Source organism: Planococcus citri, chromosome 5 (assembly GCF_950023065.1).
Source record: "Planococcus citri chromosome 5, ihPlaCitr1.1, whole genome shotgun sequence".
In the NCBI taxonomy this organism is placed as follows: Eukaryota; Metazoa; Arthropoda; class Insecta; order Hemiptera; family Pseudococcidae; genus Planococcus; species Planococcus citri.
The window spans coordinates 4,385,676-4,411,722 of record NC_088681.1 but is presented as its reverse complement, the minus strand read 5'-3'; the positions used below and the strand labels follow the sequence as shown (position 1 = coordinate 4,411,722).

The following is a 26,047-nucleotide window of genomic DNA, read 5'->3' as shown; positions in this document are numbered from 1 at the left end:
TCTTAAAAATTGCCTTTTTTGACTGTTCTGTCAAAAATTAACCTTCTTTTTGACTATTTTGCCAAAAAATGCCTTTTTGCCAAAAATTGCCTTTTTGACTATTTTGCCAAAAAAATGACCTTTTTGACAATTCTGTCTAAAATGGAAGCTTCTTGACATCTTTCTCAAAAATTGGCCTTTTTGACTAACTATTCTGCCAAAAATTGGCCTTTTCTGACCATTCTGCCAAAAATTGAAGCATTTTGACTATTCTGCTAAAAATCAAAGCTTCTTGACATTTTTCTTATAAATTGCTTTTCTTGACTATTCTGTCAAAAATTAACCCCTTTTTTGACTATTTTGCCATTGCCTTTCTGACTATTCTGCCAAAATTGACCTTTTCTAACCATTCTGCCAAAAATCAAAGCTTTTTGACATTCTTCTTGCAAATTGCCTTTTTTTTGACCATTCTCCCAAAAATTGACCTTTTTTGTCTATTGTGCCAAAAATTGTCCATTGTTGACTATTCTGCCAAAAATCAAAGTTTCTCGACATTTTTCTCAAAAATTGACCTTTTACGACTATTCAGCCAATAATTGACCCTTTTTGACTATTCTGCCAAAAGTTGACCGGATTCGACTATTCTGCCAAAAATTGAAGCTTCTTGATATCTTTCTTGAAAATTGCCCATTGTTGACTATTCTGCCAAAAATCACAGTTTCTTGACATTTTTCTCAAAAATTGACCTTCTATGACTATTCTGCCAATAATTGACCCTTTTTGACTATTCTGTCAAAAAATGACTTTTTTGACCATTGCTGCCAAAAATTGACACTTTTTGACATGGGGCAAATTTGTCCACAAAAAAACCATTGGCAAGTTTGGCCAAAAAACAGGATTTTGTTTGGCAATTTCGGCACTACTTTCAAACAGATGACACGAAAATCGACTTTCTGTATATTTAGGGTGCGGAAGGGGTACAAAAAATTATGGACTTATAACTGTCCTAGAATAAACGTATCCCCAAAAAAGAAGTAACATAAAGAAGCCCTGCTTATGTATCATAATACAAGATTGAAAATTATTATACTCACCAAATACCACTGTTCTTTAAATAACGGATCTGGAAACACATTATGTTGACTAGGACCTCGATAATGTCCCAATGGCCCCAGTTGTCTTTGAAGCCCTGTCGGATCATAATAACTGTAATCTACTACAGGTCCTGTATTATCGAATGATGTAAAATCTCTCTTTTTTCGTTTCTTTTCATGTTGTTGTTCCACCCAATGAACCTGAAACATAAACATATAATCGTATTAATAACCAGGAAAAAAAATCAGTATTAGATACACATAGTTTAAACTTATCATTAGGTACATTTTTTACAACATCGGAAAGTTCAACCCTTACGCAAATACTTAATAATCTGCATTCGCAAATTATCAAAAAATGATGCTTTTTTCAAAAAATACCTCATTCTCTGTCTCGATCTGACCACTCGAGACAACAATTCGTTTACATTAGTTTGTTTCAGAAGGACGAGGTCGAGGACGTCTAAAACGACCAAGGGTGCACTACGTACAGCTACACAGATATTAAATAGGGGATTAATAAACGAGCGGAAACGCCGGCCTAACGTAAGGCTATATTTCTTGAAATCGCCAGGGTTCTCCGAGTCGAGAGTATTTTGGTAAAAGTATATACTCGTACACTATAGCTGTCCAGTCTGATACCGGAAATTATCTTAGGGATCGTGGCACTATGGCTTATTTCTTCGTTAATGCTACTCTTTCTGCTTCTCTTTCTCTCACGAGCTGCCGCGTTTCCTCTCAACCACATAAATATACACGCGAACATCTCGCCTCGTCGTAGTATAACTTTAATCTCTTTATACAAATTCATAGTGTGGCCTAACTACATAGGTACCTATATATAGGAACATAATATACGAAATACCTTACGCTATATTTCTTCTTATTACAAACCGAAATATGTATCAAGTTCGGTTTACACCTGCCTCGCTTCGTCTTTGTTTCTCTCATGCCCACGCTCGTGTTAAAACCATTCCGAGGTAATTAATCAAATTTCTGACACGTCTCTCCGTCCCCCTCGTCGACTCGCTTTTTGCGCACAAAACCAACGAGAGAGAAAGGGAGAAAAGCCCACGTTGAAACATTTATCAAGACATATAAAATATCAAAAAGTTATTTCCATCGGTGTGTAAATCTGCTCGTTGTCTCCCCCCTTCATCCCTCCAGCTGCCTTGGCTTATTTATACGCGAAGCTTTTGAAAAATCTGTTCCTTTAAACGATTCGTACGGTTATATTACCTTTTAGCCTTTTTATCTGGATCAATTTTCATAATTCAGGTGCACGAATCGAACGTGAAAACTCGTCCTGAAGACTGTTTTTCTCGCTCGAGTGGAAAAAATGCAATTATCAACACGATACGATGACGATGTGCATTCAGACACGTAAGTCTATAGAGAGGTATCTGTTCTAGCAAAACGAGTACATTTGCCATCACCATCGTCGTCGTCGAGGATAAATTATCGGCTTGTTTTTCTCCTCGTTCTCATTTTTTTTTTTTTGTTCATTGTACGAGTAAGTATAGTAAAAGAGACTCGGTGAAAAATGAAAATCTACATTTAGCATTTAAAACGCAGCATGAATCGAGTAAAAACTTGGTACGTCGTCGGTTTGGTACGATTTTTATACACGTTTCTCGGCACGATGTGCCCCCCGTTGGTCGAAAGACCGCTGCGAAATAACGTGATCTTTCACTTATACTTTTTTTTCACCCACAGTGGATCGTACGATATCTTCGTTCGAAATGAAAATTTCTCCTCGGCTCTGTTCGAAAATAATAATAATCGTAAAAAAAAGGCCAAAAATCCGCCACCAACCAAGGCTTCTGCTGAGAGAGCTGCGCAGATTTTGGGGTCGTGACTTGTGTGAGCGGTTTTTATTAAAAATATATACAAAATCGTAACCATAAATCTGTTGCTTTTTAAAAATAATGACTATAATAAGGGTTCTTCTTCCAACTACCTATCGTGTTATCGAGATATATTTTCTCGGTTTGTTTCCTCGTCGCAGCTCACCCTCATTGTATAAAGCTGAACGCAGAAAACACCACATTTTTATATGTATTTAAACGAAAACGCGAAATAAATAAATAAAATAATTTAAATATCGCGAAACATAATTTGGTATTTGAATACGAAAAATCAACTCGAAGAATTCTCGTCTTGAAAACAATTTTTTTTTTTTAATGAATACAAAATGGAAAGTATTATTTTTTTCGTTACAGTAACCTGGTTTTTAAAACGGCTGAACCGAATGTGAAAAAAAAAAACTGAAGAATTCGACCAAGTTAAAAAATAAAAGGGGCACAAAAGGTCAAATTATAAATTCGTCTGTTTTCCTCTTCTCTTTTCCTTGCAGGAATACCTCACTCTTTTAATGAAAATTTAAACCAAATAACACGCGGAGGTATATAAAAGTATAGGTATAAGCTAAAGATCTAAGCGAATGTTTCGTTCGTTTAAAGTTTAAATATTCTGAAAAGGAGGTTCGATTCGACGAAACACAGCTGAAAATGTTGAATGAACGATTATTTCGCCTTTATTAACGTCTGGCTATTCGATAAAAGAAAAAAATACCAGGTTCCATAATACGTTTGATTTTGTTTCACTTCTACGCGTATAAAAAGTGTATAAATAAAAGGACAAAATTGAAGAAGAAGATATTAATTTAATGAGAAAATTCCTTATTTTTTAAAACGGAAACTTCGATTATTCGACGAAATTAAAAAATAAGAGAAGACGTTAAAAAAGTTATTTTTCTCGAATAGGCAGAATTCGGATATAGAGAAGATCACGTCTTCGTGGCTGTTTAAATAATATGTACAGAGTCTGGAATTATTAATGTTACTTAAGGGCAGACTAGTCGTAAAAACCTTTTGTATTTTTGGGTATTTTTTATAAACAATCTAGATCTCGTAATTGCGAAAGAAAATTTAATAATGAGTAACGAATTAAAAATTTTCCACTAGGAAAAAATTAAAAATGTAAATTTAGGAGTATGAATGAAGAAGAGAATTTCATTATAAAAATTGGTAGGTAGGTATAAAAAATATTAGTATCAGAAAATGATACAAATTTTTCCAAGATATTATTTTTCATTTGAAAAAAAGGTTAAAAATTACCCAAGATAATCCTTTATTATCAGTTAATGTTTTTTTTTTTTTTTTTTTTTTTTTTATAGATTCGAGAATTTCCAAATTCAAATCAGATGGAATATTTTGAAAGCAATTTGAACGATTCTGAATTGAATGATTCACAGCGAACCATTTTAACCCATCAAATCCGATTGAGCTGAAATTTGAGTCATTAAAAAATACTTACAATCAAATTTTTAGCACTCAGATTGATTTTTGTAATTTTTGAAATTTTATAGGAAAAAAAGGTACATAAGTAGGTAAATTTTGAAAAAAAAAATTCAAAAATTGCTCTCTGTGCGGAAATTGTTTCGCTGAATGAATGGCCCAAACTTTCAAATCAGTTCAGAACCTCTAGCAGAAGTTCACTTTTCTACAGTTCGAGAGAGTTAACTTTTGTAAGAGACTTCAAATTAGCTCAAAAGAGGTTGCAATCGATTCAGGAACCGAATTTCATATTGTGATCTTAAAATTTCGCTCTCAAGATGTCTCAATCTCCAGGAAAAATTCAGAACTGGACAAAGCTAAATCAATATTCAGCCAAAATTTCAGGTACTTAACGCTTTATCGATTTTTGCTGAAGTTTTAAAACTCTTTGAGCCAAAAATGGGGAAAAAATTACCAAATTGTCCTACAAAGCTTACATTTTTTGGTGTGTGCCCAATTTTCGACACCCCCCCCCCCGATCAATTGGAAATGGTTCCGAACCACTTGGCGCAGTTTTGAAGCCTCCATTAGATTTTTGAAAGTTGAAATTTCCACAACATTTCTGAAGTACATAGAAAATCTAAAATTTACTTTAAATCTTGATCTCAACCAGCTGAATTGATTGGAGAAATTTTGATTGATTTTTTTCAATTTTTTTTAATAATTGTGAATCAATTTTTTTCTGGGCCATAATATATAGAATTTCAATTCTAAAATTTCAATCTTTTTTTTCCATTTTTTTCATCGATTTGTAATGTTTTTTCTACAAAATTTGACTGATAATTCAAATTTTTCCTGAAACATTTCGATTTGGAAATCACAACTCTTATAAACTGTTTCAATAATTAAAAACTCTTCTTCTACTCACATTTTTCGTATGCAAAATGCGAACTTTCCCATTTTTTTTTTTTAAATTTCATTTTATTCAAGATTTTATTTTTACTTACTTCATTTTTCATTTTTAATTTCAAAATGTCAACTTTTTTCTAATTCTTTTCATTAGCTCGAGATTTTTTTCCATTCATATTTTTCATTTTCAGATTCAAGACTCCAATTCGCCCAATTTTTTTCATCAATTCGAGATTTTTTTCTATCCATATTACATTTTTCATTTTCAAATTAAAAATTTCAACTTGTATAATTTTTGCCGTCAATTTGCAATGTTTTTTATCCAAATTTATCTCAGTTAATTTTCCTGTTTTCTGGACCATTCTGAATTTCAAATTTCAATCCACGTTCAATCAATTTATCTTTCATTGATTCAAAATGCGTTTTTCCCACAATTCATTTCTAGTGATTTTTCAAAATTTCAATTTCTTCTGTTCTGCTTCAAATTTTAAATTTTAATTCCAATATTTGATTTTTTTTTCATCTATAATTATTATTGCATGATCATTTGTTTCAACTTTTTTCATCGATTCACGATTTTTTTTAAAAATTTGTTTGATTTTTCCACAATTTAATTTTTTTGATTATGCATCGAATTTTTTCTGGGCAATTTTGATTCAAAACTCCGAATTTTCTCATTTTTGTCAACCATTTTTTTTCGTTTTCGAATTTAAAATTTCAATTTCTCTACTTTTTAAATTTTTTTTAAAATTCAACTTCAATGTTTTTCGTTATACGTTTTTCACAATTTATCTCAATTGATTTTCCAAGATATTGATTTTTTTCATTGTTTTCTGGATCATAAAATTCAACTTTTCGAATCGAATGCTTAATTCGTTATATCGTTTATTATCTCGAGACCCCCCCCCCCATAATCCATTTCTATTGATTCTCTAAATTTCAAATTTTCGAATTCCACGTTCCCTTAGTTTCATTTTCCATTGATTCAAAATGCGTTTTCCCCAAAATTCATTTCCATTTATTTTCAAAATTTCATTTTGTTCTTAGTTATTGATTTCATTCCCTCTGTGCTCCTATAAGGAGGTCAAAATTTTGAAAAATCGTTAAAAGTCAAATGATATATCAAATAATATGTTTTCGAGGTCTCGAGGTCGCTGAATACGAATATGAATTCATTTTTTGAGCCCAACCCCTAAAAGCCCCTCTGTGCCCCAAAAAGAGGGTCAACATTTTGAAAAATCGTGAAAAGTCGAGTGATATATCGAATGGTATGTTTTCGAGGTCGCTGAGTACGAATATGCGCTTATTTTTTGGCCCAACTTCTCAATATCCTTCTAAAGCCGTTATTTGCTCGCTTTAATAAGCTAAACTCCTCACATAAAAAATATTTATATTTTTTTGCTTTCAAAAATTGGAATTTTCAAGTTTTTGATCTCGCTTTGCTTGAGTCAATTCGTTTTTTTTCCAAAATTAAAAATATTCTATCTTGTCTTTAAGCTCATGAAGGGTCATTCCATGTCAACTCAACCAACGTTTTTGAGTCATGACTTTCGATTTCGTTCAAATTCTTTTTACAATATATACTCACCCAGTAAGTAAAAACCCCGCAATTAGTTTGGTCCCAGCCCCTTCAGGGGGCGGGTGGGGGGGCCTTCCATCATTTTCACATTGTCTCGGGGTACTCAACTTCAGCAGCCCATTCCTCCGAAACTATGATACTTTGATCAAAACTGATTTCACAGTTCGAAAGGGCATTGCATTTAGAACTTTTTAGGCATTTTGAAATTTTCAAAAGTTGAAAGTTGAACTTTCAAATTGAAAGTTCAAATTTCAAAATGGCGCTGTATGTGGGAGCTACCATTTAAAATTTGAAATAATTTCCATAGATGTTCCTTTTGATGCATTTTTGAAATATTCAAGTTCCGAGATGAGATCTCTCAATTGAGGGGGAGCACCCCCATCCCCAATTTTGGGTGAAACTTTCGAAAGAAAATCTGGGGCATGTGATATATCAAATTCTATGTTTTTGGTGACGCTGAACAAGAATATGACGTCAGATTTTTGATAGGACCTTATCCACGGCCCCCAGCACCTCCCCAAAGGGGGTAAAAGTTCAAAAAAGTGTTTTGTTCGTTTGACACATGGAATAGTATGTTTTTGGTGACGCTGAACACGAATATGACGTCGGATTTGTGATTGGACCCGTCCACGGCCCCCAGCACCCCCTCCCAAAATGGTTATATTCATGTGACACATGAAATAGTATGTTTTCGATATCGCTGAACACGAATATTGCCTTAGTTTTTCGAATCGACTTCACCCATGGCCCCCAGAACCTCCCCCATAGGTAGAAGTCCAGAAGAATTGTTGGGGGCCGTGATGGGGTCCAATCACAAATCTGACGTCATATTCGTGTTCAGCGTCACCAAAAACATACTACTTAATGTGTCACAAGAAAAAACCTAATTTTGAACTTTTACCCCCTTTGGGGAGGTGCTGGGGGCCGTGGATAGGGTCCTATCAAAAATCTGACGTCATATTCTTGTTCAGCGTCGCCAAAAACATAGAATTTGATATATCACATGCCCCAGATTTTTTTTCGAAAGTTTCACCCAAAATTGGGGGTGGGAGTGCTCCCCTTCAATTGAGAGATCCCATCTCAAAAGTTAAATATTTCAAAAAAACATCAAAAGGCACATCTATGGAAATTTTTTCAAATTTTAAATGGTAGCTCCCACTTACAGCGCCATTTTGAAATTTGAACTTTCAATTTGAAAGTTCAACTTTCAACTTTTGAAAATTTCAAAATGCTTAAAAAGTTCCAAATGCAATGCCCTATCGAACTGTGAAATCAGTTTTGATCAAAGTATCATAATTTTGGAGGAATGGGCTGCTGAAGTTTGAGTACCTCGAGACAATGTGAAAATAACGGAAGTCCCCCCACCCGCCCCCTGAGGGGGCTGGGACCAAACTAATTGCGGGGTTCTTACTTACTGGGTGGGTATATATTGTAAAAAAAAATTGAGCGAAATCGAAAGACATGGATTCAAAATCGCTTTTTTTTGGTTGAGTTGACATGGAATGACCCTGAAGCAAAAAAAACACATGTAAAATTTTGCCCTCCTCCCTTGCGAAACTACTTCGGTTCGTCTCGGTTTTGATCAATCAGTATGTCAATTGATTTTCACGCACATCAGACCTCACGACAAGCTGAATGAACAATGTAAAGGACTGAGAAATTTTTTCATACCTCGATGCTGTGGGCAGATGAAAATCCAAACGATGGTCATTTTGAAACAGGGTAGACCTACATATTATTAACTCAACAGCAACTTGAACGGTTTTCGGACACGGTGTGGCATTTGGCATTTTATTTACTGTATATTACGCTGTGATTCGCATTGTTTTCTGTATGGGCATCTCGTCGACGAGTCCATTTCCTGATACAACCGTCGTCGTCGTCGCAGTGTGTACGAGTATAACCCAAAATACAGAGCAAGGCAGCAGCTCAACTCTTTGCTTGCAAATTAGTACTCTACACGAATAGCTGCGTATAACGTTGTAGCAGTGATGATAAATTGTCGACGCTATTCAAATATTTGGCCCGTGTACGTGCTCGATTATTAATGGCCGCGGACTGAGTTATTATACATTTGTAATTTTGTAGTACGTACGTACACTATACGCACCTAGAGCTGTATATATGACCAGCAAAAAGGTGACGAAGGGAGCGATTTTGATCATCGTCCTGTGCCTGTGGAAAGGCACACACTATAGAGCTATGGAACATTGTAATCTCAGCTCGACGCTCGTGTACGAGTGAGAATTTTTTCGCAAAAGTTACCACGACGCTGGAATTGAATTCCAGATAGAGCTTCGCTAGCAATAGTGGCGGTGGCAGTTAAATATCATTCGATATTGTAATCGTCGTCGCGAAAACACAAGAGAATGGTAAAGTAAGCCGACAAACGAGAACGCCAGAGGTGGAGGAGAATAGAGGTCGACAAAACATGGTAACTTTAACGAAAAACAGAGATAGAGATAGACAGAGAGAGAGACGGATATGGAGCGAGCGAGATAGCGATGTTGTTAAAGAGTACGTGCCATTCGACGCTACCAACTTAATTAATGGAAACGCAGAACTCAAATTGAAAGCCAGATCTATTCAAATAATACCAGCGGCTGGAAAGTACATTTTCAATACGTCAAGGATACTTAAAATCAGATCGACGTTTGTCGTCGTCTGTTCGACTCTCGTAATTTTTTACAGCTCGGTGTCCTTTTTCGCCAGCATTAATCGAACAATTATGTGAAAGTTTTCTTACACAGATGTCACCGAGTAGTTACGCTTGATTGGAATCTTTTTCATAAGTTGCTCGACAAACGACGAACCAAAATTCTGAAATGAAATCCATCTCATCGCATCGAGGGATGTTCCTTTGATCATCTGACGTTCGCTGTCGAATCCAGTATCCAGTTTGGAATTTGTTTCGGGGAGGTTTTTTTCCACAATGCCCCAAGTTTTTTTTTTTATTATTATTATACTTACGTTTTACCTATTTTTTTTTCTTTTTCGATGTTTTGAAAAACTCTTTTTTCGCTTCCTATTCTCTACTTTCCGTTTCCCAAACTCTAACTGTATAAGAGAAGGAGGCCAAGCAGGGCTAGTGGTATCACTAACGCACCGAAAAAGTATTACGTTGATTTCCGCAAACTCGTAGTTCGTCTTAAGAATATAAAAAGTGTAGGCATCGTCGTCTTGAATAAAAGCAGGAACAAGGAAAAAACCTCAGTCCGTGAAAAAGCCCCACAACGAAAAAAGTTGCACATAAAAGACTTCGGCGAAGGGATGAAAGAGAGCGAAGAAAAAAAAACACGAAACGAGCGTTGAAAAAAAAGTACCTACGAAACGTGTATAGAAATTTTCTCGAACGTGGTAAGCTTTCAGGTGTTTAATTTATGAAAAATACTCGTATCCTGGCGAGTTTTATGTTATTTCTTTACGGACAGATTAAGACGCCAGGGGTGAGATTTTTTCAGATTTGATTAACGCTTATGAGCCCATTCTATGGAGTCATTACTGATTTCGAGATTGCTTGAAAAGATCTTTTAAAAATTGGTTCCGAGTCGAGAGAATTTACAGAGATGAAAAAAATCCATCATGGGAAAATTGAATGTTATCTCTCTATATAGGCCACCACAAGGTAACATAGATGTATTTTTCAAAAAGCTAGAAACTGTGATGAAAATTGTATCCAAAAATGGTTTTCTCAACATTATAGGTGGTGATTTCAACATAAACACACTATCAAATAGCCAAGCTGCAACAACATTTCGGGATTTATGCTCTTGTTATAAAATGAACTTACTATGCAACAAACCTACAAGATCTAAAACTTGTTTGGACAATTTTCTGAGTAATATAGATGCCCCTTTTGGAATTGAAGTATGTAAAACACATATCTCAGATCATGAGGAAGTAATGTTCATGCTCAATATCTCTGAACAGGTACAAGAAGTAAATTATTTAAAACCTCAACAAAGATTAATAAATGATACCACTAGGGGAACTTTTCTCAGGTTACTTGAGGGAGAAAACTGGAGTAACTGCTGGAGTGAAACAGATACTATTAATTCAGCTTTTCAGAGTTTCCTAAATGTGTTCTTATCACACTATAATTTGTCATTCCCATTTGGTATAGTGAAAGGGAAACAAAAAAATTTTATAAAATTCCCCCTACCAACCAAAATTGAAATAAAAACTGTTAAGCAAAATTTAATGGACCTACATAGCATGAAGAAGACTTTTGACTCTCCATACCTGAAAGAAAAATATAAAATAACTAAACAAAAATATAAAACTTTGATTGAAAATGCAAAAAAATCTGCAAATGATAGAAAACTCCAAAATGCCAAAAACTTGAACAAAACATCCTGGGAACTTATCAAAACAAAAACAAAAGATAACTGTATAGATTATATAATGGACCAAAATCGTATGGTAACCAATCCACTGGAAATTGCCTCTACCTTAAATAAATTCTTTTGTAATTTACCAAAGGTTGAAAACTTGAAAGATGATGAAAATCCCTTGAATAATTTAAACCCATCCAATAATTCCACATTCTTCATTGCACCAACAAACTCAGTTGAGGTTGTGAATGTAATTCACTCACTCAAAAATTCCTATTCAAAAGACTACCATGGGCTTGATACCTATATACTGAAAATAGCAGCGCCATACATTGCTGAACCATTAGCCAGCCTTTTCAACATGTCTGTTCAGGAAGGAGCCTTCCCTGATATCCTTAAGGTCAATATTGTGACACCTGTGTTCAAAAAGGGGGAAAGAAGTGCCATGAATAATTACAGACCCATATCTATAACATCAGTGTTTTCCAAAGTTCTAGAAAGCTTATTTTATAAACGTATATCTAAATTTCTCAGTGATAATAATCTGTTACACAACTCTCAATTTGGATTTTGCAAAAATAAAAATACAACAGGTGCCATTTACCAACTTATTCACAATATCTTGGAAAATCTCCACAGCAAAAATGACATTATAGGGATTTTTTGTGATCTTTCAAAAGCATTTGATATGATTAATCATGAAATATTGCGAGGTAAACTAGAAAAGTATGGCATTAGAGGGGTGGCTTTGGACTGGACCACATCCTTTCTCAAAAATAGAACTCAAATTGTTAAGATAGAAGATATAAATGGAGAATACCATTTCTCTGATCAATATCCAGTTGAGCAAGGAGTTCCACAGGGGTCAATATTAGGACCTTTGTTCTTTATCTATTATGTCAATGACCTTCCAAAAAATGTAAGGAGTAATCTGATCCTATTTGCAGATGACACTACAGCACTGATTCCTATGAATATGGGTATCTCAGTACAGCAGGTAGTGGATGATTTGGTAGAGTGGTTCAGAATAAATAAAATGAAATTAAATGTTGAGAAAACAAACCTGATATATTTTGGTCACAGCTCACAAAATTTAAATTTGGCACTGCCAATTACTAAAGTTGAATGTCTAAAATTTTTAGGAGTATACATCAACTCCACTCTTACTTGGACTGATCACATAGACTATTTAGCTGGGAAGCTATCATCAATAAATTATCTCCTTTGGCAATTAAAAGGTGTCACCAATGTGCAAACATTAAAAATGGCATATTATGGAATGTTCCAGTCTAATATGTCATATGGCTTAGTGTTTTGGGGCGGTAATGTCAGTCTTATACAGAGAATTTTTGTAATACAAAAACGAGCAATAAGAATCATCTATCGAATGCAAGTCACAGAATCATGCAAGACTATCTTTCTTTCAAATGAAATTTTAACCCTACCCTGCTTATACATATATCTGATATCCCAAATTGTGAAGAAAGGCATAGTGAAATTACATACCCCTCAACACAGTCATTATACTAGAAATAGCCAACAACTACATAGCACACAATTCAGGACTAAATTTCACCAAGTTAGTATAGACTTCATGGCTGCAAAAATTTATAACAAAATCCCAACTGAAATTAAAATTATCAATTGCACAAAATTATTTTCTAAAACTCTGAAAAAATGGCTACTAAAAAAAGCATTTTATTCAATAGATGAGTATATGGACACTGTTACATAACTGAGTACATTAGCAACTGAACTTTCAGCAACTACTTGTAATTTTGATTTATCATCTAGCGTCATTGTTTCTTTTTTTTATTTTTATGTATAACCGATAATTCTTGGATGTTATATGGTAAATAATTCTAAGAATCTTTATAAATGTACATGAAATCTCACTTTTTTTTATAATGTATTGTTTTCTGATTCATGTAATTATGTTGTTTTTTTTTCTTTTTTCTTTATTTCTTATTTGGTTTCTATTATTTTCATTGAATGCGTCTATTTGGATATCTGTGCTGATCCTATGCCTGTATGGTGCTGTACATGGCGCATTTATTTCATTTTATTTCATGTTATTTAATTTCATTATTCATTCTTTTATGTATTGATTATTTCCTATACTGTTAGTATAGTACATAAGTCGACTTTGTAAATGCAGCAACGCTGTCTATTGCAAAAAATAAAGTTGATTTGATTTGATTTGACTAACAGCTTTGGGCCATTCTGGAGGCTCCAGCGAATTATTAATTTTCTTCAGAAATTTCAAACTATTCTGGAAAAGCTAATAAAATGAACTTCAACCCTCCATAACTTCGTTTTTGGGCACCTTCTCCTCTATTTTAGCTGGTTTCCATGTAATTCTAGGAGTTAAGGTCTAAGCATTGGTAGGTAGGTATACTAAATAAAAACACAATATAGTGAGAGGAAAAAAAACCGCCAAAACAAATATATAACGTATATGTAAATGTACGACGACGTAAGTAAATTGACTCCTTACATAATCCAAGTCTAAGCCATTTAGGGAGCAAGATAAAAAGACGAAGAGAACGTAGGCTTGTTGGCTTTTTGGCATAATTCCCTGGTTGTTTTAAAATTCGTCCCTTTAAAATATGTAAGTACGTAATAGTAGACTCCCCATTCATATTCATGCGATGAGCTTATCGTTATACGAGAATTGGCTTTTATGACGTGTATTACGTATTTTTTCCACTTTCAGTTTTTTTTTTTTTTTTAGTTCCTCTCACTGGCACACGCTTGATCCAATTAATAGCCCTAATATGCTGACGGTTTTACGGCGAAAAGACCATTCTGCGTTTAAAAAGTTCAGTTGTGAACTCTCCGAGACATACGAGTACAATTTGTGTTCGATATGAAATACAGAAATTGAAATTCTTTCGCGACTGTGTCACTTTTTCCAGCAATAATAACACCGAACGAACGTTATAATTTGAAACGTTTTTTCCATTAGTAAAAGAATCGCTTATTAAAGAGACACGACGAATAAGTCGGCTCGACGGCGATAATTTTCCACGATATTCTTTCTTCTCTGTGAAATAAACGTAGTTGAACACAACATCTCCTAGAAAAGAAAGTTTTACCCTATACACGATTGTGGATAAAGAAAAGTGCAGCTTGTGTGAGAGAGAAAGAGATGAGGATTCTATCTTGGCAGAAGTAATAAGATGTGATGGCATCGCAACGAGATATATTAGATTTCCATTTAAAATTGTTCACCAAAGTAGAAGCCTTGTAAATGGAGGTCTATATGTTTCTCGAGTAATTGCGATCCGTGTATAGAGAAGCGTCTTCGTCGTCGAATTTTATCGTGCTTCTTTTTTCCCTCGCCAGACCCTTCTTTGGTACATATAACCATGGTCTTGTACTACGTACTCTGTGTCTGTACCTATTGCGAAATTGTCTCGTTTTCTGTACTAGTTTTCATTCCATCTGGCTCTCTGTCTCTCACTGGTTGGCAAAATACGAGTAGCTAAGCCCGAATCGAATCGACCCCTAAAGTAAAAATCAAATTACATTTGTCATTAGATGCGCCTTGTAATTTGTTATTTACGTGTCGACGACGGATGCCAACTTATTGCGAGATCGACAACTTAAACATATGACGCTGGATGTTACATATTAGATGGGCTGACTGGGATTCGGGATTGGGATAGGGATGCTGCGTATAGAGTATACGCTCGTACATTCCGGAGGGTGCTGTAATAGCAATCCTTTCTGCTTCTCTCGCGAGGTCTGCGTCTTTTGTCGTATATTTGTATTCGCGTGAAATGTCGATGTCGTTAAATTACACGAATTTCAAACCCTATACTCTTGAAGCGAGGTGGGTCAAGAGGCGTTTATAGTCTTCGTGCTCGCACAAACACTTCTCATAGTGTTCGAAGGTGTATTGTAGGGTGTGTGTGGTGTGGTGTGGTGTGCGAAATGCGACCTTATGTTAAACAGTACCTTACGAAAAACTATGTCATGTGAAATTGGAAACTCAACCATTCTGTAGGTACTTTTTATAGGAATCCTCCTTTTTTTTTTTTTTTTGCAATTTGAAACGAGGGTTATCTATACTTCTTGGAACATACCATGTGTTTTTTAATTGAAATGTACGTTGTAAGTTCATTTTCGGAATTTTTGTGTATGCGTTCCATTTTTCAAGTTTTCAGTTCTATTTCCATTTTTCGATTTTATTCAAAATTTTTGATTCGATTTTCTGCTTTCATTTCACTTCTATTTTTCTAATTTCAGGTTCAGAATTGTTTTCAGTTTTATGACCTGATTTTGCGAATTTCAAATTTCACAATCATTTTGTATTTCATTTTGAATTTCTTTTTTCAGTGTTATTGATTTTATTTCCATTTTTAAACCATATTTCAAGTTCTTTCAATTCTCAAAATTTTCAATCGTATTTTTAGTTTTTGATTAAATTCTCAGGATTTTTGATTTCGTTTTCAATTTCTGACCCAGTTGTCAGTTTTCAATTTCACTTTCATTTTTTGGTTTCATTTTCAGTTTTTGATTTTGAATTTGAAACATTCAATTTCATTTTCGCTTCGTTGGTTTTATTTTTCTTCATTGCTCCAATTTTCAGAATTTTCAGTTTCATTTCAATTTTCAGTTCCATCTTCAGTTTTTGGCTCCATTTTCGGAGTTTTCGGTTTCACTTTCATTTTTTCATTTTATTTCAAATTTTTAATTTTACTTTCTGTTTTGATTTTCGTTTCTATATTTTCCCAACTTTCACGTTCAGAATTTTCAGTTTATGACTTAATTTGTCAAATTTAAAGTTTCACTACCACTTAATATACAATTCATTTTTAGTTTTCAATTTCAGTTTGAATATTTCAGTTTTGTTTTTCAGTTATTGATTTTATTTCCATTTTTTAACTGTATTTCAAGTTTTTGATTTGATTTTCAGTTTCAATTTGACTTTTATTTACCGATTTCATTTTTCAGACTTTTCCATCCTATTTTTAGTTTTTGATTAAATCCTCGGAATTTTCGATTTCAGATTTAGTTTTTGACTCCGTTGCTAGTTTTCAATTTCACTTTCATTTTTTGAGTTCATTTTCAGTTTTTGATTTTTAATTCGAAACATTAAATTTCATTTTTGCTTCGTGGTCTAATGTTTTTTTTTTAATTCCATTTCCAGAATTTTCAGTTTTCAATCCAATTTTTAGAATTTTTCATTTCATTTTTGGTTTTTGATTTCATTTCAAATGTGCCCCAAAAAGGGGGTCAGAAATTTGAAAAATCGTGAAAAGTCGAGTGATATATCGAGTGGTATGTTTTCGAGGTCGCTGAGTACGAATATGAACTTATTTTTTGGGTCCAACCCCTCAAAACCATTGATTTTATTTCCATTTTTTAGCCATATTACAAGTTTTAGATTTCATTTTCTCATTTATGGATTCAATTTTCAGAATTTTCAGTCGTATGTTTAGTTTTTGATTAAATTCTCAGGATTTGTGGCTTAATTTTCAATTTCTGACCCAGTTGTTAGTTTTAAATTTCACCTTCATTTTTTGATTTCATTTACAGTTTTTGATTTTGGATTCGAAATATTCAATTTCATTTTTGCTTCGTGGTCTTATTTTTTTTAATTCCAATTTTCAGAATTCTGAATATTTTTAATTTTGGTTTCTAATTTCATTTTAAAAGTTTTCAGATTTTTCTTCCGTTTTTGGTTCCATTTTCGGAGTTTTCAGTTTCACTTTCATTTTCCAATTTTATTTCAAATTTTTTATTTAATTTTCTGCTTCGATGTTCGTTTCCGTTTTCCAACTTTCATGTTCGGAATTTCCAGGTTATGACCTAATTTGTTGAATTTCAAGTTTCCCTACCACTTTATACAACTCGTTTTCAGTTTTCAATTTCGTTTTGAAAATTTCAGTTTTTTTCAGTCAAGTATTGATTTTAATTTCATTTTTCAACCATTTTTACGTTTTTGATTTCATTTTCAGTTTCTACTTCTTTTTTATTACATATACCTATATTTGAAGCATGTGTTTCCAAAACGCACTAAAAGTCCATTTTCAAAGATTCTGAGGTTGCGAGGCCATCTAGCATAAAGTTGCGGCCCAAAATGGCTGATTTTTTGATATGTTGTGCCCAAGAATCTTGGCTACAACATACCAAAAAATCAGGCAATTTGGACCATTTCTACGTTTTCAAATTGTACCAAGTACCATGAATTTCTTATCAATATTTTTTTTGGACTTAATGCGTTTTGGAAACATATAGGTATGCTTCATTTACTGATTTCATTTTCAGAATTTTCAGTCTTATTCTCAGTTTTTGATTCAATTACATTTATATAGGTACCAGAATTTTCAATGCCATTTTTGTTTTTTAATCCAGTTGCCTGTTTTCAATTTCACTTTCATTTTTTGATTTCATTTTCAGTTTTTGATTTTGTAATCTTGACTTTCGATTTCATTTTTGCTTCATGGTCTTATTTTTTTTAAATTCTGTTTTCAAAATTTTCAGTTTTATTTTCAGTTTTTGATACAATTTTTACAATCGAATCGATGAGAATAGAAGGGGGCTAAGTCCATTTTCGCAGTTTTCAGGAATAACAAAAAACTGATTTATTCTGAAATCTAAAATGTTTGGTAAACATGCTTAAGGTCATTGAAAGAGAACCCCAAGACACAATTTTTAGCACAGTTTCGAAAAAAAATATTCACGTGCGCCGGCGCTGTTGCTGCCTCTTTCTGCACTCAATCACCAACATTTCTCTTGAAATTGCTTGATTCTACATCTAAGTACATCATTTGGACTGCTATCTCGTTTAAATTGACCAAAAACCCCTTGAGGTGTAAAACTTTTTACCAAAGTTGTTAATTTTTTCGTCTTTTTTCAGTACACAGATGAACTTGAATTTCAAAAAATGTTCTTCTCAAAAATGTTTGTTATTTTTCAAGGAATTTAAAAAATTTAACAAAAAGTCATCAATGCAGACCCGCCCTTTTTCTGCGCCCAAATACCACTTTCCCGGCAGTTTTGCGGAAATCTGACATCACCAGTCGATCCGCCGTACTTCAAAACCCACAAATCCGTGAAAAATTTTTTTTTCCAAAATTGTGACTTGGTTCCTTTTTGTTCTCACCGATTCAATTCTTATCTTTATTTTTGGGTTTTGATTTCATTTTCAGTTTTATTTCAATTTTCAATCCAATTTTCATAACTTTGAATTTGAATTTTAGTTTATTCTAATTTTATTTTCAAAGTTTTCAGTTTTATCATCAGTTTTTGATTCCATTTTCTGAGTTTTTCAGTTTCGCTTCTATTTGTCATTTTTATTTCAATTTTCTGCTTTGATTTCATTTTCATTTTCAAATTTCATTTTCAAAATTTTCAGTTTATGATGCATATCAATTGATAGATGAAATTTTCATTACATCTATTTCATTTTAGAAACTCGTCATTTTATTCGGAAAAATTAGTATTTTTTTTCCTCATCCCAATCAAAAAATTATCAGTCACCCCCCTCCTCCTCCACCTCCTTCCGAAAAACATCTTGTTTTGTTTCTATCAGTTTGACTTATTTTTTGCAAAAAAGAATAATAAAGCAAAAACAAAAATAAATTGCGCAATTACATTACATTCAAGTATCCGAACCTGAACGAAGATTCTAAAGGGTGAGGTGATAAAATTTTGAGGACCCCATTCGGTGCATCCACCCAGGAGGCCTCCAACCAACCCAGTCCGCGCATCAAGTTCTAGAACTGAGTGCTCTACCGAACGCTCTTTGAAAAAGAAATTCTGTTCAACGCGAACCATCCGAAGCAGCTCCACTGTATGGTAGGTGCGGGGAAGTAAAGTACGTAAAAGACGTTAATAGTTTTGCCTACTCGGTTCGCCGTAAATACAACAAGATTCGCAACCTTCTCACTCCCCTCCGCACTCCGCACCATCGTACATTGCTTATACCAGGATTTCGTCAAATCTGGTGTTTTTTCATTCAAAAGCTGGAGGATTTTTTCGCAGTTGAAAAAGTGTGAATGGGAAAACGAGTTAATAAACAAGCCAATGAGAAAGGAAAACGATTACGAAGCGTAAAGTTATAGCGAAAGAAAAATGTGATTTTTTTTCGGTCGTCGTCGTCGTCTTCTTCTTCGAGTTACTAATTTTATAAAGTTATATTCGTCTCGGAAAGATTATCCGGCTTGAGGTCTGCTAAAGAGGAAATAAACAACCCGTTTAGGAAATTAAAGAAACGCGATGTAAATTAAAAAAACATTTTTCTCGCGTATTTCAACGTCAGCAGATTGCGTCTAAGCGACAGTATAGTAGAATACATTCGTCTATGCTCGGTGCGTCTTGACGTTGCGTTTTTTCCCTCTCTTCTAAGCTTTCGACGGTGATTACTTAGGCTATCCAGAAAAGAGAAAAAAAAAACACAACTCGTAGAATTTCGTATATACGTACGTGGTACATAAATAAATACTAAACGAAGCGATAATTTTGTTGAGCCCGTAAGTAGGAAAATTCCACTGTTGTCGTCGAGTCGTGTCGAGGTGACACTATCGCTGCATAGCAAAAGAGAGAAGGAAAGCTGCGATACAACTTTAATGGCATTTTGCTCGAGCTTATGTCGACGTAGAGGTATCGAAACTCTCGTTCTCGTTTCGGTATTTTCCACCTATAGAGCTGGTGGTGTTGGTGTTGTTCGATAAAAAATTATATATACCCTACGACATAAATATCGTTTAAAATTCTTTTGGAAATGAGTCGTTTCGGTTGTGTGTTTTTTTTCACCAGGCAAACGTTTGCGAACTGCGAACCTTTTTCCACCTGCATTGTATAATATTTCTCGTCAAAAGTAAATTTATTCGCTCGAATTTACCAGTATTCTGGCAAAATGCCTACTAAATCACGAGAACACTTTTTTCACCCCTGCCTCGCCAACCATTCACCCCCTCCTCACAGCCCGGCTCACAAAAACCTCGTGTACGTAAGCAATATTATATAGTAGGCAGACTTTTGTGTTGTGGGACGAATCGAAAGAGCATTTTTCTCGCGTTCAGGTTTCCCCAAGTGTCGACATTATTCAATTCGCCAAATTGTTTATTGTATTTGGCCTTACATATAGTAGGTATAATGTAGGTATACCTAGACCTACTCGTACCATAGATACGTATTTTGTTACATTTGTGCGTAGGTATACACTGTATATTATGCGTGAATGGGCCCATCTCTTTGGCACCCATTCGACCATCTAAACGTTCGATATAATCGACGCATCGACGAAGAAAAAAATTTTATTCTCATTATTTCGAGTGTGTATAATTTGGCGCGAGTTTTATAATACTGCTACAGTTAATTTAAATAGTATAATCCGGCCAACGTTCGGCGATTAATCGACGCGAATTGCTTTTATAGTCAGACATTACGTGTGATTTATTCGCACCCCTCGGCTCGACTTTGTCCTCGAGTCGGTTAATTTTCTTGGCGATGAAAAATTGTATAAGGATTAGTGTAACGTTGACCGCGTTCCCAGATCAGAGATCTTTGGTTTTATGCACGCAATCTTCGCTCCACTTTGTCAAATTTTGTTAAAATTTCTCACTTAATTTTAATATGTAATACTTTTGTTTCTAATTTTTTTTCGTGTTTATAAATGTCAGGTAGATACTTTTTCAAATTGTTGATGAGTATTGCTGAAATTTCATCAGTTCTTGGTGATTTTTAGTGATTTTAAAGCCCATCTTTTTCAGTCACTTTTTTACTCGTATGATTTTCTTACTAGAATTTTATTCCGGTTTAGTCACTTTCGGTTACCTTTTTATTCATTCAATAAAAATTACACTCCTGAAAAATTTCTGGTGGTCTTTGGAAAATTTTGGGAAAATTCTGGCAAATTATTGGTAATTTACACTAAATTACTGGTAATTTCTTGTAATTTTTGGTAACTATTTGGTAATTTTAGATAAATTAAGATTTAAGGGTATTTTTGGGTACATTACAGGTACGTTGATTACACAAATGAAGAGTGATATTCCAAAACTCGCTTTGTCCATTTTTATCGAAGTGCGTTTTTCAGCGGTACTTGGTAGATGAAGTATCAACTCACATTCCTACATCATCAACCTACCATAATGAGGTGTTACTCACCTCAATAGCCAATTCATTAAAAATTTAAAAAAAAATAATGTTCCAAAACGCGCTTTGTCCATTTTAATTGAATTTTTTTTCAGCAGTTTCTGGTGGATGAAATGTATAGGTACTTGCATTCCTACCTCATAAATCCACCCAAATAAAGTGTTAAACTCGCCTAAAAAGCCATTTTACCCGTTTAAAGGGAAGCTGTTTTTCCTCTTTCCTGAAAAGTTGTGAAAATGGACAAAGCGAGTTTTGGAATATCACTCTTCAAATGAAGAGGACCCAAATACCTTATGGGAAAATATGAAGGCAGAAATCCAAAGGAAACGTGATTTGGTGATCAAGAATAAGAAGGAAGAATGGAAAAAAACGTCTACCATGGATGTCAGAAGAAACATTGAAGCTCATAGAAGAACGCAGAAAAGTTGGAAGGAAATGATAACAGATACAAGGCCTTGAATAGATGCGTACAGAGAAGTTGCAGGAATGATAGAGAAGCTTACCTGAACAGATGTTGTGAGGAAATTAAAGTACATGCTGACCACAACTAATGAAATTTGAACATATCATTATTAATACGATGCACAATTCGAAATAAAAACGGATGTATTTAACATATTTACAAATACAATAATATGTATTTGAAACTAAACGGTAATATTAATTGAATAGAATCTCGGATATTCGAATAGAAAAATATAAAAGTCATCAGAGGATGTTTTTTGACTTTACACATACATTGTATCTCGATAATACGACAAATTACGGTAATTACGAAGTAAAATAAATGATTACTTACAATGTAGACACGATGTTTTACATTATTATCAACAACAACGAATCAAGCGTACTATTTAAGAAGATGAAACAGATCACCAGAGATTTTAAACCACAATCACGTGAAATCACAGCCAAAAAGATTCTAGAGAACTGGAGATTGTATTGTAGCAAGTTATATCGGAGTGAACCACAGAACCCAAACAATAATGAAGTACCAGGAATTGAAGTAGATAGTGTAGAAGAGCCAGAAATCTTACTTGACGAAGTGAGAGATGCCATCAAGGCGTTGAGAAAATGTAAAGCGCCTGGATGTGATGGTATTGAGGCTGAGAAACTACAGTCCATGGGTAAGAAAGCAGAGAAGGTGATCTGGAAGATATGCAACAACATATGGCACAAAAGAGAATGGCCAGAAGATTGGTGCAAATCAGTGTTAATCCCGCTACATAAGAAAGGTGATATGAAAAATTGTGCCAACCATCGTACAATAGCCCTAATTCCACATGCCAGTAAAGTGATGCTCCAAATAATCAACAACAGAGTCAAGGCATACTTACATAGGCAGATTCCACCTGAACAAGCAGGATTTATGCCTGGAAGAGGCACAAGAGAGCAGATCTTGAACATCAGACAAATAATCGAAAAGTTCTGTGAATTCAATGCTTCATTGATTATGCAAAGGCCTTCGACTGTGTCAACTGGATAAAGCTATATGAGATACTACGCGAGATGGGAGTTCCAGAGCACCTAATTGAGCCGATCAAATCGCTGTATGACAAGAACAAGATGATGGTGAGAGTAGGTGGAGAAAAGTCAAACACGTTTCAGTCAGAACAAGGAGTATGGCAGGGCTGCATACTCTCGCCTCTGTTGTTCAACATCTATGGCAAGTACATCATGCAGAAAGCCTTGGAGAACTGGGAAGGTGGCATCAAGATCGGAGGAAGAAGAATCTCCAATCTCCGCTACGCTGATGATACCACCTTAATAGCTGCAAGTGAAGAGGAACTGGCAGAACTGATCAAGCTAGTCAGGATGGTCAGTGAAGACATGGGACTCCTCATAAAAGTGGGGAAAACCAAAGTCATGGTAGTTGATCTTGAATGAATTCGAAAAAGTGAACTCATTTATTTACTTGGAAGTTCACTGGTGGATGCTGATTATAGACCCTGGACCTGCGTATAAGACAACCAACTGGCAGCCATCTTGGCAAAATATCCTGTGTAACGCCAATTTATCCCGCTGGGTGCTCTTTGCAACGCTGTAGTCGATTTTGCAGGCAACAGGGTAAAGGGAGGGTTGTGTAGTCCGCGAGGAACTTCTGGATGCGCGCGCAGTCAGGAGTTCCTCGCGAACTACACAACCCTCCCTTTACCCTGTTGCCTGCAAAATCGAGTACAGCGCTGCAAAGAGCACCCAGCGGGATAAATTGGTGTTACACAAGTTTTCTTTACCGTTTCCGTTCCCCTCGGCCTGCAGTTGGTTGTCTTATACGCAGGTCCAGGGTCTATAATGCTGATGGAGGATCAGCCAAAGAAATTAGAAGAAGAATAGCTCTTGGGAAAGCAGCGATGTCTCGGTTGAGAAAAGTCACCACCAACCGGAAAATCTCCATAAAAATAAGGAAGAGACTAATCAGGACGCTAGTTTTCCCAGTTTTCTTGTATGGAGCGGAGACCTGGACATTGAAGCAAGATGATCAAAGAAGAATTGATGCTTTTGAAATGTGGGTATGGCGCAGGATGTTGAGGATACCATACACTGCGCACCGAACAAATGCATCAATTGTGGAACAACTGCAAGAACCAACCAGGCTGAATAAAATATGTGAGACCAGGATAATGAGTTATTTTGGACACATAGCCAGAAGAGGACTGGAAAACATTGAAAAGGGAATTCTCTTTGGCAAGGTCCCCGGAACACGAGGGAGAGGAAGATCTCCAACAAGGTGGACCGATATAGTCCGGAAAATAGTTGGTTCAGTTGCGAATGCGGCCACGCTAGCTCAAGACAGAGAGGAGTGGCGGTCGTTGTTGGGGGCACACTATGTCGCTGATGTTGATGATGATGGGTGAATTTGGGTTAATTAAGGGTAACTTTTGGAAAATTTTCTGGTAAGTTATGGTACATTACTGACAACTTTTGATGACTTCATGATTTTGAATAAATTACAGGTAATTTTGGGTAAATTATGGGGAATCTTGGGTAAATTACTGGTATGTTTGGGTATATTACAGGTAATTTTGGGTATAATACCGGTAATTTTTGGAAAAATTTCTGGTAGGTTATGATAAATTACTGGTAATTTTTAGTAAATTCGGATAAATGACGGGTAATTTTTGTTAAATTATGAGTAATTTTGGGTAAATTACGAGTAATTTTGGTAAGTTAATGAAAAGTAATCTTTCCTGAATTACTGGAATTTTTTTGTCAATTTTTAATGAAATTCTGGTAATTTTTGTTGGATTTTTAGTAATTTTTGGTAAATTAGGTACTGGTGATTTTGATAAATAATTGAAAATTGTTGGTAATGTAAGATAAATTACTGGATATCAGGGAATTTCGATTAATTACCACTTACCAGTTACTTTTGGCCTTTTTTAGTTTTCTGGAGCCTTTCATTAATTTAAAAAAAAAATGATTTTCTGACATTTTGCCAAACTTGAAACTTGAGGGAAATCTTGTATAGAGTTCCTACAAATGAAATTTCATCAAGTTCAAGTTGGAGGAAGAAGACATCACTATGATTCAAAGCTTTCTTCGTAGAGGAAACTTACCCTATTTTTCATATTATTATCTCGAGCATTTTTGCTCAATTTTTATTACATTTTACTAAAATTTCATCAGTCTTTGGTAATCTACACTTCCACAGTAATTTAAATGACTTTTTTTTAGTGTTTATTCATTTCTATAAAAAGTTATCACGATTAGAAAACGCTCTGAAAAATCAAAATAATCATGTTTTCGACTTTTTACCAGAACTGAGAACTCCTCCACGATGATTTGAGCTTTTCTAAAGGTGTTTTCAGGTCGTTCTTGAGACCAACAAATTTGAAAAAATTCAGGATCATTGCTCTCAGATACTTCTACTTTTCATGCTTACCAATTTTTACTTTCAAATCAGTGGTTTAAAAGCAGCCTGTGATAACGTAAACCCTCGGAATAAATACACATTTCGGGAGGTTCCTTTACCTCTGGGTGCGGATGGAGAACTACCCATGTGCTCAAAAATCATCATTCATGGAACTTAATGAGAAATGGTATATCTACAAATCAGAATCTGGGTCAGAGGACAAGATACTATGTTTAATATACTAGAGCCTTTGATTAAAATATATTGACATTTTTTCATTTATTCTATTTTTTTTATAATAGCTTAATGAGTGTTTTGGGATATTTCGTGCAATCATTAAACTGAAGAGTTCGCGAACTGACGCTCACGCTGCATTTTTTCCGTTTCATTTTCACACTTGTGTATGTAGTTGAAAAGTTTCCTTTGAAATATTCCCTATCGTGCGGTAACTATGAATTTGGTATTCAATTCGACTTGTTAATAGAAATTTTCCAAGTGTCTCGGTCTCGGTGTTCTCAGCGAGTATACATCGTCGTATGATAAGTATCCCGAAAATGACTTTATTCGTCATCGTATGAATAATTTGGAAACGGTTGACGCGACACCATCGCCACCGCCACCACGCCGATGCGCTTTTATCACGATGATATTTTGTCTTTTACTAAGCGCACATCGTCGTCGTACTGTACGAACTATACGCGAACAGACGAATTATTAATGAGATCGAGTCTTTGGCCCTTAAAATAAATGTAACCGTATCATCGCGCCAACTCTCTTATTCCGCGTTCGTGTTTTGCATTTAATCTACAATTCTATCTTTAATATTGCACGATTGAGCTGCGCTAGATTTCTTCAATCGAGCTGGTGTTAATTCAATTCCTCACTTACTATAAAGTACATTCCTCTAC

The 26,047-nt window shown here is 34.7% G+C and overlaps 1 protein-coding gene across 1 annotated transcript in view; it reads right to left on the bottom strand.

The window, feature by feature from the left end:
* Positions 1 to 26,047, bottom strand: part of Fur2 (furin-like protease 2) — a 337,566-nt gene that overhangs the window by 73,384 nt on the left and 238,135 nt on the right. The window contains exon 4 of the mRNA XM_065368067.1: positions 1,074 to 1,274. Coding sequence (XP_065224139.1) covers positions 1,074 to 1,274 — 201 coding nt within the window. The remainder of the gene's footprint in view (positions 1 to 1,073; positions 1,275 to 26,047) is intronic.